Source organism: Indicator indicator, unplaced genomic scaffold (assembly GCF_027791375.1).
Source record: "Indicator indicator isolate 239-I01 unplaced genomic scaffold, UM_Iind_1.1 iindUn_scaffold_86, whole genome shotgun sequence".
Lineage (NCBI taxonomy): Eukaryota > Metazoa > Chordata > Aves > Piciformes > Indicatoridae > Indicator > Indicator indicator.
This window is the reverse complement of record NW_026539207.1, coordinates 36,044-49,505: the sequence shown is the minus strand read 5'-3', so window position 1 is coordinate 49,505 and position 13,462 is coordinate 36,044. Positions and strand designations below refer to the sequence as shown.

The 13,462-nt window shown below is 66.0% G+C and overlaps 1 protein-coding gene across 2 annotated transcripts in view; it reads left to right on the top strand.

The window, feature by feature from the left end:
- The first annotated feature begins 1,748 nt into the window (after positions 1-1,748).
- Positions 1,749-13,462, top strand: part of SARS1 (seryl-tRNA synthetase 1) — a 19,383-nt gene continuing 7,669 nt past the window's right edge. For both annotated transcript variants that reach the window (XM_054398708.1, XM_054398707.1), the window contains exons 1-6: positions 1,749-1,884; positions 4,081-4,151; positions 4,319-4,399; positions 6,714-6,872; positions 7,691-7,834; positions 12,813-12,968. In XM_054398708.1, the coding sequence (XP_054254683.1) occupies positions 1,749-1,884; positions 4,081-4,151; positions 4,319-4,399; positions 6,714-6,872; positions 7,691-7,834; positions 12,813-12,968 (747 nt within the window). The remainder of the gene's footprint in view (positions 1,885-4,080; positions 4,152-4,318; positions 4,400-6,713; positions 6,873-7,690; positions 7,835-12,812; positions 12,969-13,462) is intronic.

Here is a 13,462-nt window from a genome sequence, read left to right as displayed (position 1 = left end):
ACATCACCCCCGTCATCCCTCTGTTACCCCTGTGCCACTCTGTGCCACCCCACCCCACCCCCTGTTACCCCTCTGTTACCCCTGTACCACTCTGTGCCACCCCACATCACCCCGTCATCCCTCTGTTACCCCTGTGCCACTCTGTGCCACCCCACACCACCCCCTGCCACCCCCTCTCCTTTACCCCTGTGCCACTCTTGTGTCACCCTCACATCACCCAGCCGGGCACAGGGACACCAGGACATGGAGGGGGTCTGAGGGTGCCCTGGGGATGCCTATTTGTGTGTGTAGAACTCCTGTGTGGGCTGGGGGTTCTCACGGGGGTGGGCAGCATCCGGGGGGGTGCATGTGCCCAGGGAGGGGAGGAGGGGTGCCATGCTGCAGGCATGGCATGGCTCAGGGTGCCAAAGTATGCCAAGCCATGCCATGCAATGCCAAACCAGGCTAGGTGATGCCAGGTGAGGTGAAGCCATGCTGTGTGATGCCAGGTGATGCCAGGCTAGGCCATGCCAGGCCACGCCATGCTGTGCCATGCCAGCTGAGGTGTGCCACAGCCCCATGCCAGCCCTGTGCCTGCCTCTCTCTGCCCCATACCAACCAGCACAAACTGACCAGTTTGGGTGATCCTGCCCCAGAGCAGGTGCCTGCTGCCAGGAGCCCTGGCATGGCATTCCCCCCTCTCCTGCCCCCCCCCCACTTCCCTGGCACGGGGGGGGCAGTGTGTGCCCCCCCGACATGGCACTCCCTGAAGCCCCTCGTCCCTGCAGAGCCCACGGTCCCTGGCAGAAGGGGGTGGGCACCAATGCCAGCTGCCGGTTCTTCTCGTTTCCCAAATGGTGCCAGGGGAGCCTCCTGCCCTGGCACCACGTTGGCAATGAACCTTTGTGATCTCCCTGGCCCCACAGGGATGAGCGCACCCATGACCCACTCCACTCACGTGCTCAGACCACCACCCCTGGGATGGGCATGGCATGGTTGTGCCATGGGGTGCCATAGGCATCTGTGCCATGGGGTGCCATGGTTGTGCTATGGGGAGCTGTGGCTGTGCCACGAGATGCCATGGTTGTGATGTGGAGTGCCATGGGAGCCACTGGATGGCATGGCTGTGCCATGGGGAGCCATGGGGAGCCATTGGATTGCCATGGTTGTGCCACAGGTTGCCACGGGGAACCATGGTTGTGCACTGGGGTGCCATGGGGAACCATTGGATGCCATGGGGTGCCATGGGGTGCCATGGTTGCACCATTGAGTGTCGTGGGTTGCCATGGCTGCACCACAGGCTGCCACGGGTGGCTGTGATTGTGCCATGGGGTGCTGCAGGGAGGCACAAGGGGGATTTGGGGGACCCTCAGTGCCCCCCGGCCATGCTGGCAGGTGCGGGGGGAGCCCGGGGGTGGGGTTACCCCGAGGCCATCTGGGACTTGCCGAGGGGACCGAGCGACAGCCGAGGGCGCTCAGGGACACCGCAGCAGACACCCAGAACCCCCAGGGTGGTCCCCCGGGATGCGCAGAACCAGCCCCCCCGGACGCCTCTTCACTCCCGAGCGCCTCCTCCGAGTCAGCAGGGGGCGCTGCTCGCCGCACACCGCAGCTCCCATTCACAGCGCCTCCTGTCGGGCGGCGGTGGCGCTGCCCGCGCTGGGCTCCGCGTCCCCGCGCATGCGCAGTGCGGTGGGGCTCCCCTTCCCGCGCATGCGCAGCGTGGCCGGGCCGCGGCGGGGCCTGGCAGGAGCTCCGCTGCCGCCATCATGGTGCTGGATCTGGACCTGTTCCGCGCCGACAAGGGCGGGGACCCCGCCATGGTGCGGGACATGCAGCTCAAACGCTTCAAGGACCCGGCGCTGGTGGACGCGCTGGTGCGGGCCGACGGCGCCTGGCGGAGGTGTACGTGGGGCCGGGGCGAAGGGGGAACGGGCAGGGGCCGGGGGATGGCAACCCCCGGGCTGGGGAGGGGGCGGAGGGAACCCGAGGGGTCCAGGCACATTCCCCCCGGAGGGGACCTTCTGTCCCCGGCCCGGCATGACCTTCCTCTTGCAGGCTCCGAGGGTGGGGGACCCCTGTCAGCCCCCTGCAGCCTGGGGGCCTGTCCTCAGGTGATGCCAGCCTGCCTCCCCCCCACCCCCAGCTGCCCTCCCCAGGGCACCCCTCGGGGCTGGCTCTCTTCCACTCCTGCCCCAGAAGCCTGTCCCCGGTTGGATTCCAAAGCCCCTCCCCAGTGCGGGGGCGCCATTGGGTGATGCCTCCTGGCCCTCTTCCCTACACTGATCCCAACCTGCTCACCAGGCAGGGGGCACCTTTGGGGGGACCCCTCCCAGCCCCGGCGGATCTCCAGGGGGGAATCTTTCTTCCTCCGGGACTGGGCGATGCTGTGGGTGCATCCCTGAGGGTCCTGTCCTGGGGGGACCCCACTCAGCCTCTTCCCGGGGGCTGGGGTGAAGCTCTCCCGAGGGATCCTTCTCCCATTGCCCTCCTCCTCCGGCTCCGTTGGGGCAGATCCCCTGGGCCGGTCCCCCCCTTGGCTTACACGTGGATCCCCACGGGTGATCCAGCCCCAGGGTGATGCAGCCCCAGGGTGATCCGCAGGGATCCACTGCCTGAGCCGCACTGCTGCAGGACCCGGGCAGGGTTGGGGGTGGGAGGGGAGTGTCCCACACTCTGCCTCCCCTATGCCCGGGGGCAGTTGGAGGGGGGCTGCATCCCCATCACTCCCGGGCCGGTGCTGGTCGTGCCTCAGGAGCTGTTTGTGGTTGCTGGGACACAGAGGAGAGTGGGGGTGGCTACCCTAAAATCCCCCACGGTTCCCAGCACGCCCCAGCCCCTCCCTGGGATAAAAGAGGCAGCTTCAGACTCCCCTTTAATTCCACTGCCTTGATGTGAACGAGCCTGGCCCTGGCTCCGGCCGTGCCCTCCTCACCGCATTCATTTGCTCCCAGAGCCTTTCATCCCTTGGCACCAGCCAAGCTTGCCAGGCTGCCAGGGGAGGCAGGGTGGCTGCAGAGGGGTGCAGTGGCCTGAAACGTGGGGTGTGGGGCTGGCAGGGAGCGTGGGGCTGGCAGGATGTGCTGGCCAGCAGCCGGCTGATGCAATCCTGCCGCTGCCATGGCACCAGGGGACGCTGCCAGGGTCACGTTTGCAGTGTCCTGTTTCTTTCCCCTGCCTCTGGATTGTCCCCACCCCTGTTCCTGCCTGCAGATGGGGTGTCACCTAACTGGGGTGGCACATCCCCCCCCCCCCCCCCCCCGGGGTTGGGGTGTCTCTGGTTTGGGCTGCACTGCCAGGAGGGGATTGGCTGCGTCCTGGGCTCTGCTCTTCTCATCCCTGGTGGCACCCAAGGGGCTGGACCCCATGGTCTCTCGAGGTCCCTTCCAACCTCTGATGTACTGTGATACTGTGACCTTCCTGGTCCCTTCCTTGGACAGCCTAAATCTCAGTGCTGTGGCTCCAGACCCCTGGATCCATTCAGCCCTTGGTGGTCAGATTTGATGGGGCTCTGAGCAACCTGCTCTAGTTGGAGGTGTCCCTGCTGCCTGCAGGGAGGTCAAGATGGGGCTCTGAGCAACCTGCTCTAGTTGGAGGTGTCCCTGCTGCCTGCAGGGAGGTCAAGATGGGGCTCTGAGCAACCTGCTCTAGTTGGAGGTGTCCCTGCTCCCTGCAGGGAGGTCAAGATGGGGCTCTGAGCCACCTGCTCTAGTTGGAGGTGTCCCTGCTCCCTGCAGGGAGGTCAAGATGACCTTTGAGGGTCGCTTCCAGCCTGATGCATTCTGTGATTCCATGGTCCCAGCCCAGTGCTGGGGTCCCAGTGGGGCCATGTCCAAGGCCAGTGGCACTCCAGGTGTTTATCCCTGCATGACCACCCCCCCTGCTCCCCTCACATCTCTGCCCCACATCCCAACCAGCCCCACCCCCTGCTCCACACCACCTCTCTCCTTCCAAAACGCCTGGGGCCAGCAGCTAAAGGGCACCCCTGGAGCTGCCAGCCCTTTGAGGCTTTGTGGCCTCTCTTGGTGCTGGGTTGGGGGGGGGTCTCAGCCCCATTCCCACTGCCTGGCTGGCTGACAGCTCCATCCCCTTGCTCTGCAGGCAGGTTTCGTGCTGATAACCTGAACAAGCTGAAGAACCTCTGCAGCAAAACCATTGGAGACAAGATGAAGGTGAGGCAGCGAGGTCCTGGCAGTGATCTGCTGCTGGGATGTTACTACCTGGTGGCACCTCCCCCAGGTTTCTGCTCTCCAGATCTCTCCCTCCCACCACTGAGGAATGTTTTACTCTTCAAGCTTTACCCTAAGCCTCCTGGGGTTTCTTCTTCCTCTCTTTGCAGAAGAAAGAGCCTGTGGGGACGGATGAGTCTGTACCAGAGAGCGCACAGAACCTCGATGAGCTCACAGCTGATGTTCTGGGGGTGAGTCTGACCTCATCTCCCCACACTCTGCCTCCAGTCCACCCAGTTTGTCCAGAGCTTCACCTCTAATTGCCCAGGTTGATGGTGTGAGGTGCCCAAAGCCCAGCACCAAGCGAGGGGACACTGCCCAAACTCCCCTGCCAGGAGAAGCCATATTCCCCTCTGTCCACACAGCTCTTGCTCACTGTCTGTTCTACCCTTGGTTAGTGGCAGCTCAGAAGCCTGGGGCTCCTCCTGAGCATTCCAGGGAGGATCTGACCAGCCTCCATCATTCCATGTCCTCTCCCTGTCCACTCCTCCCTGCTCTTTTCCTTCCCAGTTTGTTAGCTGTGATATTTAACAAGCTGCCAGGGAGCTGCCTGTGCTCCTTGTTCCTGCCAGGCTCTGTGGGACACTGCAGACCCTTTCAGAGCCTCCCTTCTGCTCCTCCTTTGTCCCCTGGGGCTCTTGTTTGATATCTCCAGCCCATGGTCTCACTCCAGAAGCTGGACAGGCAGGGTGAGGGTCCCTGAAGAGCCACACTCAGCTGGCAGGGTGAGGGTCCCTGAAGAGCCACACTCAGCTGGCAGGGTGAGGGTCCATGGTGAGCCACACTCAGCTGGCAGGGTGAGGGTCCCTGATGAGCCACACTCAGCTGGCAGGGTGAGGGTCCCTGATGAGCCACACTCAGCTGGCAGCCCCTGGGTGGTTTTTCCCACTCCCCAGCTCACAGAGGGTCTCCTCTCAGGCTCTGCAGGTCTCTCAGCTCAAGCAGGTCTGGCTGCTGTTCAGAGCCTCTCTTCTGTCCCTCCTTTGGCCCCTGGGGCTCTTGTTTGATATCTCCAGCCCATGGTCTCACTCCAGAAGCTGTTCAGGCAGGGTGAGGGTCCCTGAAGAGCCACACTCAGCTGGCAGGGTGAGGGTCCATGGTGAGCCACACTGAGCTGGCAGCCCCTGGGTGGTCTGTGCCCCTGCCCAGCTCACAGAGGGTCTCCTCTCAGGCTCTGCAGGTCTCTCAGCTCAAGCAGGTCTGGCTGCTGTTCAGAGCCTCTCTTCTGTTCCTCCTTTGGCTCCTGGGGCTCTTGTTTGATATCTCCAGCCCATGGTCTCACTCCAGAAGCTGGACAGGCAGGGTGAGGGTCCCTGAAGAGCCACACTCAGCTGGCAGGGTGAGGGTCCCTGAAGAGCCACACTCAGCTGGCAGGGTGAGGGTCCATGGTGAGCCACACTCAGCTGGCAGGGTGAGGGTCCCTGATGAGCCACACTCAGCTGGCAGCCCCTGGGTGGTTTTTCCCACTCCCCAGCTCACAGAGGGTCTCCTCTCAGGCTCTGCAGGTCTCTCAGCTCAAGCAGGTCTGGCTGCTGTTCAGAGCCTCTCTTCTGTCCCTCCTTTGTCCCTGGGGCTCTTGTTTGATGTCTCCAGCCCATGGTCTCACTCCAGAAGCTGGACAGGCAGGGTGAGGGTCCCTGAAGAGCCACACTCAGCTGGCAGGGTGAGGGTCCATGATGAGCCACACTCAGCTGGCAGGGTGAGGGTCCCTGATGAGCCACACTGAGCTGGCAGCCCCTGGGTGGTCTGTGCCCCTGCCCAGCTCACAGAGGGTCTCCTCTCAGGCTCTGCAGGTCTCTCAGCTCAGGCAGGTCTGGCTGCTGTTCAGAGCCTCTCTTCTGTCCCTCCTTTGGCCCCTGGGGCTCTTGTTTGATGTCTCTAGCATATGGTCTCACTCCAGAAGCTGTTCAGGCAGGGTGAGGGTCCCTGAAGAGCCACACTCAGCTGGCAGGGTGAGGGTCCCTGATGAGCCACACTCAGCTGGCAGGGTGAGGGTCCATGGTGAGCCACACTGAGCTGGCAGCCCCTGGGTGGTCTGTGCCCCTGCCCAGCTCACAGAGGGTCTCCTCTCAGGCTCTGCAGGTCTGGCTGCTGTTCAGAGCCTCTCTCTGTCTCTCTTTTGTCTCCTGGGGCTCTTGTTTGATGTCTCCAGCATATGGTCTCACTCCAGAAGCTGTTCAGGCAGGGTGAGGGTCCCTGAAGAGCCACACTCAGCTGGCAGCCCCTGGGTGGTCTGTGCCCCTGCCCAGCTCACAGAGGGTCTCCTCTCAGGCTCTGCAGGTCTGGCTGCTGTTCAGAGCCTCTCTCTGTCTCTCTTTTGTCCCCTGAGGCTCTTGTTTGATGTCTCCAGCCCATGGTCTCACTCCAGAAGCTGTTCAGGCAGGGTGAGGGTCCCTGAAGAGCCACACTCAGCTGGCAGGGTGAGGGTCCCTGATGAGCCACACTCAGCTGGCAGCCCCTGGGTGGTTTCTCCCCCTGCCCAGCTCACAGAGGGTCTCCTCCCAGGCTCTGCAGGTGTCCCAGATCAAGCAGGTCAGGCTGCTGATCGATGAGGCCATCCTGCAGTGCGACGCCGAGCGCCTGCGGCTGGAGGCCGAACGCTTCGAGAGCCTGCGGGAGATCGGCAACCTCCTGCACCCCTCGGTGCCCATCAGCAACGACGAGGTAGGGCCCCTCCTCCTCCTCCTCCTCCTCCTCCTCCTCCTCCTGCCTCAGCACAGCCAGACCAGGCTGGGCAGGGCCCCCCACAAACCCTCCCCCCTGCTCCCCGGGTGGCTGAATGGAATCTGCATGACAAGGCAGCGAGGTCCTGCTGGGAGCACACAAAGAGCAGCTCAGACAGGGCTGGACAGGGCCATTGTTGGGGGGATCCATGGGAAAGTCGCTTCCAAAGGTGGTGTGGAGAGGGGGGGAATCTCCCTCTGCTGCCTGCATTCATCCAGCTGGAATTTTGTCCTGGGGAAGCACGGTGGGGCTGGGCTGGCTGCCAAGTGGCTGCACAAGTGAGCTGGTGAGGGCTGGGGTTCCAGGCTGGGCATCCCAGTGCCAACTGCTGTCACTGCTGCTCCCGTTCCTCTCTAGCTGAGGGAGCTGGGGAGGTTCAGCTTGGAGAAGAGGAGGCTGAGAGGAGACCTCACTGCTCTCTACAGCTCCCTGAGAGGAGGTTGGAGCCAGCTGGGGGTTGGGCTCTGCTCCCAAGGAACAAGTGACAGAATGAGAAGAAACGACCTCAAGTTGCACCAGGGCAGGTTTAGGTTGGCCACGAAGAACAATTTGTGCCCCTTGAGGGTTGCCAGGGCCTGGCCCAGGTTGCCCAGAGCAGTGGTTCAGTCCCCATCCCTGGGAGGGGTAGGAAAGCCCTGGAGCTGTGGTGCTGAGGGCCATGGTTTGGCAGTGCCCTGGCAGTGCTGGGGTTAAGGCTTGCCCTCCATGATCTTCAAGTTCTTCTCCAATCCAAACACTTCCATGACTCTCTTGTGCAGGATGTGGACAACAAGGTGGAACGGGTGTGGGGTGACTGCAGCTGCAGGAAGAAGTATTCCCACGTGGACCTGGTGGTGATGGTGGACGGTTACGAGGGGGAGAAGGGAGCCGTGGTGGCTGGCAGCCGTGGCTACTTCCTGAAGGTGCCAACCAGCCCCCATCAGAGCTGAGGGAGAGCCAGGGGAGCAGGGGGGGGGCGGGGGGAGATGGCCTCTTCTCCCCTGGGGTGTGCAAACGTAGTGGGGCTGTGCCCATGGCGTGGCTGATGGCACAGCCTCAGGTGTGGAGGTGAGAGGCCGGTGGGCTGCAGTTGGGCCGTGCTATGCTGGGCCGTGCCATGCCAGGCTGTGCCAAGTGAGGTGTGCCACTGCCCAGCACCAGCCCTATACCCACCTCTCCCTGCCCCGTCCCCCCCCTCTCCCTGTCCCCTACCCCCCTCTCTCCCTGCCCCCTACCCCCCTCTCTCCCTGCCCCCTACCCCCCTCTCTCCCTGTCCCCTACCCCCCTCTCTCCCTGCCCCCTACCCCCTCTCCCTGCCCCCTACCCCCCTCTCCCTGCCCCCTACCCCCCTCTCCCTGCCCCCTATCCCCCTCTCCCTGCCTCCTATCCCCCTCTCCCTGCCTCCTATCCCCCTCTCCCTGCCCCCTATCCCCCTCTCCCTGCCTCCTACCCCCCTCTCTCCCTGCCTCCTACCCCCCTCTCTCCCTGCCTCCTACCCCCCTCTCTCCCTGCCCCCTATCCCCTTCTCCCTGCCTCCTACCCCCTCTCCCTGCCTCCTACCCCCCTCTCTCCCTGCCCCCTACCCCCCTCTCTCCCTGCCCCCTACCCCTCTCTCTCCCTGCCCCCTACCCCCCTCTCTCCCTGCCCCCTACCCCCCTCTCTCCCTGCCTCCTACCCCCCTCTCTCCCTGCCTCCTACCCCCCTCTCTCCCTGCCTCCTACCCCCTCTCTCCCTGCCTCCTACCCCCCTCTCTCCCTGCCTCCTATCCCCCTCTCTCCCTGCCCCTATCCCCCTCTCCCTGCCCCCTATCCCCTCTCCCTGCCTCCTATCCCCTCTCCGTGCCTCCTACCCCTCTCCCTGCCCCTACCCCCTCTCCCTGCCCCCTACCCCCCTCTCCCTGCCCCTACCCCCCTCTCCCTGCCCCCTACCCCCTCTCCTGCCCTACCCCTCTCACCCTGCCTCCTACCCCCTCTCCCTGCCCCCTACCCCCCTCTCCCTGCCCCCTACCCCCTCTCCTGCCCCTACCCCTCTCCCTGCCCCTCTCCCCTCTCCTGCCCCCTACCCCCTCTCCCTGCCCCTACCCCCTCTCCCTGCCCCTCTCCCCTCTCCCTGCCCCCTACCCCCTCTCCCTGCCCCTATCCCCTCTCCTGCCCCTATCCCCCTCTCCCTGCCCCTATCCCCCTCTCCCTGCCCCCTACCCCCTCTCTCCCTGCCCCCTACCCCCCTCTCCCTGCCCCTACCCCCTCTCCTGCCCCTACCCCTCTCCCTGCCCTACCCCTCTCCCTGCCCCCTACCCCCCTCTCCCTGCCCCTACCCCCTCTCCCTGCCCCCTATCCCCCTCTCTCCCTGCCCCCTATCCCCCTCTCCCTGCCCCTACCCCCTCTCCCTGCCCCTACCCCCTCTCTCCCTGCCCCTACCCCTCTCCCTGCCCCTACCCCCTCTCCCTGCCCCCTACCCCCCTCTCCCTGCCCCCTACCCCCTCTCCCTGCCCCCTACCCCCTCTCTCCCTGCCCCCTACCCCCTCTCTCCCTGCCCCCTACCCCCCTCTCCCTGCCCCCTACCCCCTCTCTCCCTGCCCCCTACCCCCTCTCTCCCTGCCCCCTACCCCCCTCTCTCCCTGCCCCCTACCCCCTCTCTCCCTGCCCCCTACCCCCTCTCTCCCTGCCCCTACCCCCTCTCTCCCTGCCCCCTACCCCCTCTCCCTGCCCCCTACCCCCTCTCTCCCTGCCCCCTACCCCCTCTCTCCCTGCCCCCTACCCCCTCTCTCCCTGCCCCCTACCCCCTCTCTCCCTGCCCCTACCCCCTCTCTCCCTGCCCCTACCCCCTCTCCCTGCCCCCTACCCCCCTCTCCCTGCCCCCTACCCCCTCTCTCCCTGCCCCCTACCCCCTCTCTCCTGCCCCTACCCCCTCTCTCCCTGCCCCTACCCCCTCTCTCCCTGCCCCCTACCCCCCTCTCCCTGCCCCCTACCCCCCTCTCCCTGCCCCCTACCCCTCTCCTGCCCCCTACCCCCTCTCCCTGCCTCCTATCCCCCTCTCCCTGCCCCTATCCCCCTCTCCCTGTCCCCTACCCCCTCTCTCCTGCCCCTACCCCTCTCCCTGCCCCTACCCCCTCTCTCCCTGCCCCCTACCCCCTCTCTCCCTGCCCCTATCCCCCTCTCTCCCTGCCCCCTATCCCCCTCTCCCTGCCCCTACCCCCTCTCTCCCTGCCCCCTACCCCCCTCTCTCCCTGCCCCCTACCCCCTCTCTCCCTGCCCCCTACCCCCCTCTCCCTGCCCCCTACCCCCTCTCCTGCCCTACCCCCTCTCCCTGCCCCTACCCCTCTCTCCCTGCCCCCTACCCCCCTCTCTCCCTGCCCCTACCCCCTCTCTCCCTGCCCCTACCCCCTCTCTCCCTGCCCCCTACCCCCTCTCCCTGCCCCCTACCCCCTCTCCTGCCCCTACCCCCTCTCCCTGCCCCCTACCCCCTTCTCTCCCTGCCCCCTACCCCCTTCTCTCCCTGCCCCCTATCCCCCTCTCTCCCTGCCCCCTACCCCCCTCTCCCTGCCCCCTACCCCCTCTCTCCCTGCCCCTACCCCCCTCTCTCCCTGCCCCCTACCCCCTCTCTCCCTGCCCCCTACCCCCTCTCTCCCTGCCCCCTACCCCCCTCTCCCTGCCCCCTACCTCCCTCTCTCCCTGCCCCCTACTCCCTCTCTCCCTGCCCCCTACCCCCTCTCTCCCTGCCCCTACCCCTCTCTCCGCCCCCTACCCCCTCTCTCCCTGCCCCCTACCCCCCCTCCCCTCTCCCTGCCTCCTACCCCCTCTCTCCCTGCCTCCTACCCCCCTCTCCCTGCCTCCTACCCCCTCTCTCCCTGCCCCTACCCCCTCTCCCTGCCCCCTACCCCCCTCTCCCTGCCCCTACCCCCCTCTCCCTGCCCCTACCCCCTCTCCCTGCCCCTACCCCCTCTCCCTGCCCCCTATCCCCCTCTCTCCCTGCCCCCTACCCCCCTCTCTCCCTGCCCCCTACCCCCTCTCTCCCTGCCCCCTACCCCCCCTCTCCCTGCCCCCTACCCCCTCCTCCCCTCTCCCTGCCCCCTACCCCCTTCTCTCCCTGCCCCCTACCCCCCTCTCTCCCTGCCCCCTACCCCCTCTCTCCCTGCCCCCTACCCCCTCTCTCCCTGCCCCCTAACCCCCTCTCTCCCTGCCCCCTACCCCCTCTCTCCCTGTCCCCTACCCCCCTCTCTCCCTGCCCCCTAACCCCTCTCTCCCTGCCCCCTACCCCCTCTCCTGCCCCTACCCCTCTCCTGCCCCTACCCCCTCTCCCTGCCCCCTACCCCCTCTCTCCCTGCCCCCTACCCCCCTCTCTCCCTGCCCCCTACCCCCTCTCTCCCTGCCCCCTACCCCCTCTCTCCCTGCCCCCTACCCCCTCTCTCCCTGCCCCTACCCCCTCTCTCCCTGCCCCTACCCCCTCTCTCCCTGCCCCTACCCCCTCTCTCCCTGCCCCCTACCCCCTCTCTCCCTGCCCCCTACCCCCTCTCTCCCTGCCCCTACCCCCTCTCTCCCTGCCCCCTACCCCCTCTCTCCCTGCCTCCTACCCCCTCTCTCCCTGCCCCCTACCCCCTCTCCCTGCCCCTACCCCCTCTCTCCCTGCCCCTACCCCCTCTCTCCCTGCCCCCTACCCCCTCTCTCCCTGCCCCCTACCCCCTCTCTCCCTGCCCCCTACCCCCTCTCTCCCTGCCCCCTATCCCCCTCTCTCCCTGCCCCTACCCCCTCTCTCCCTGCCCCCTACCCCTCTCTCCTGCCCTACCCCCCTCCTGCCCCTACCCCTCTCTCCCTGCCCCCTACCCCTCTCTCCCTGCCCCCTACCCCCTCTCTCCCTGCCCCCTACCCCCTCTCTCCCTGCCCCTACCCCCTCTCCTGCCCCTACCCCCTCTCCCTGCCCCCTACCCCCTCTCTCCCTGCCCCCTACCCCCTCTCTCCCTGCCCCTACCCCCTCTCTCCCTGCCCCTACCCCCTCTCTCCCTGCCCCTACCCCCTCTCTCCCTGCCCCCTACCCCCTCTCTCCCTGCCCCCTACCCCCTCTCTCCCTGCCCCCTACCCCCTCTCCCTGCCCTCTCCCCTCTCCTGCCCCTACCCCCTCTCCCTGCCCCTACCCCCTCTCCCTGCCCCCTACCCCCTCTCTCCCTGCCCCCTACCCCCTCTCTCCCTGCCCCCTACCCCCTCTCTCCCTGCCCCCTACCCCCTCTCTCCCTGCCCCCTACCCCCTCTCTCCCTGCCCCTACCCCCTCTCTCCCTGCCCCCTACCCCCTCTCTCCCTGCCCCCTACCCCCCTCTCCCTGCCCCCTACCCCCTCTCTCCCTGCCCCCTACCCCCTCTCTCCCTGCCCCCTACCCCCCCTCTCCCTGCCCCCTACCCCCTCTCTCCCTGCCCCCTAACTCCCTCTCTCCCTGCCCCCTAACTCCCTCTCTCCCTGCCCCCTAACTCCCTCTCTCCCTGCCCCCTACCTCCCTCTCTCCCTGCCCCCTGTCTCCCTCTCCCTACCCCATGCCCCCCTCCCCTGCCCCCTGTCCCCACCTGGCCACCAGAGCACATTGACCAGTTTGGGTGGTCCTGCCCCAAGTGGGAGCACAGGAGCTGAGGGCAAGAAGGGAGGATGGGGGTCGTGGCTTCTGCTCACCCAGGCCAAGCTCCCTGTGGTGACAAGAACCTCTGTGCCCAGCCAGCCTGTGTGGCACAGGCTCTGGCCCCACCACCATGGCCTGGGCACCCTCCGGATCCACTCCAGTGTCCCGAGGGTGATGCTGAGCCTGGCAGCCTGAGCAGCTTGGGGCTGGTGCGAGCTCGGCGCCCTCCCAGACCTGCTGAGCCAGAAGGGTCGGTACTGTGGGCTGTCTGTGTGACAGGTGGTGGCCTCCCTTGTCCCCAGGGTCCCCTGGTGTTCCTGGAGCAGGCCCTGATCCAGTATGCCCTGCAGAGCCTCCGTGCCAAGGGCTACACGCCGGTCTACACCCCCTTCTTCATGCGCAAGGAGGTGATGCAGGAGGTGGCCCAGCTCAGCCAGTTCGACGAGGAGCTCTACAAGGTGAGCAGCTCCGTGCCCCTCCAGGCCTCTCCTGGGCACCAGCTGTCCCCTCTGGGCACTGCCTGTCCCACTGAGCCACCACCACACCGGGCAGGGAGCCAGCTGCCAGGGGAGGCGGCGGAGGTGGATCTGGGGCCATGGTTGTGTGGCTCTGGGGTCTGTATGTGGCTCTGGGATCCATCTTCACCTAGCTCTGGGATCCATCTTCACCTAGCTCTGGGATCCATCTTCACCTGGCTCTGGGATCCATCTTCACCTAGCTCTGGGATCCATCTTCACCTCTCTCTGGGATCCATCTTCACCTCGCTCTGGGATCCATCTTCACCTAGCTCTGGGGTCCATCTTCACCTAGCTCTGGGATCCATCTTCACCTGGCTCTGGGATCCATCTTCACCTAGCTCTGGGATCCATCTTCACCTGGCTCTGGGATCCATCTTCACCTCGCTCTGGGGTCCATCTTCACCTGGCTCTGGGATCCATCTTCACCTAGCTCT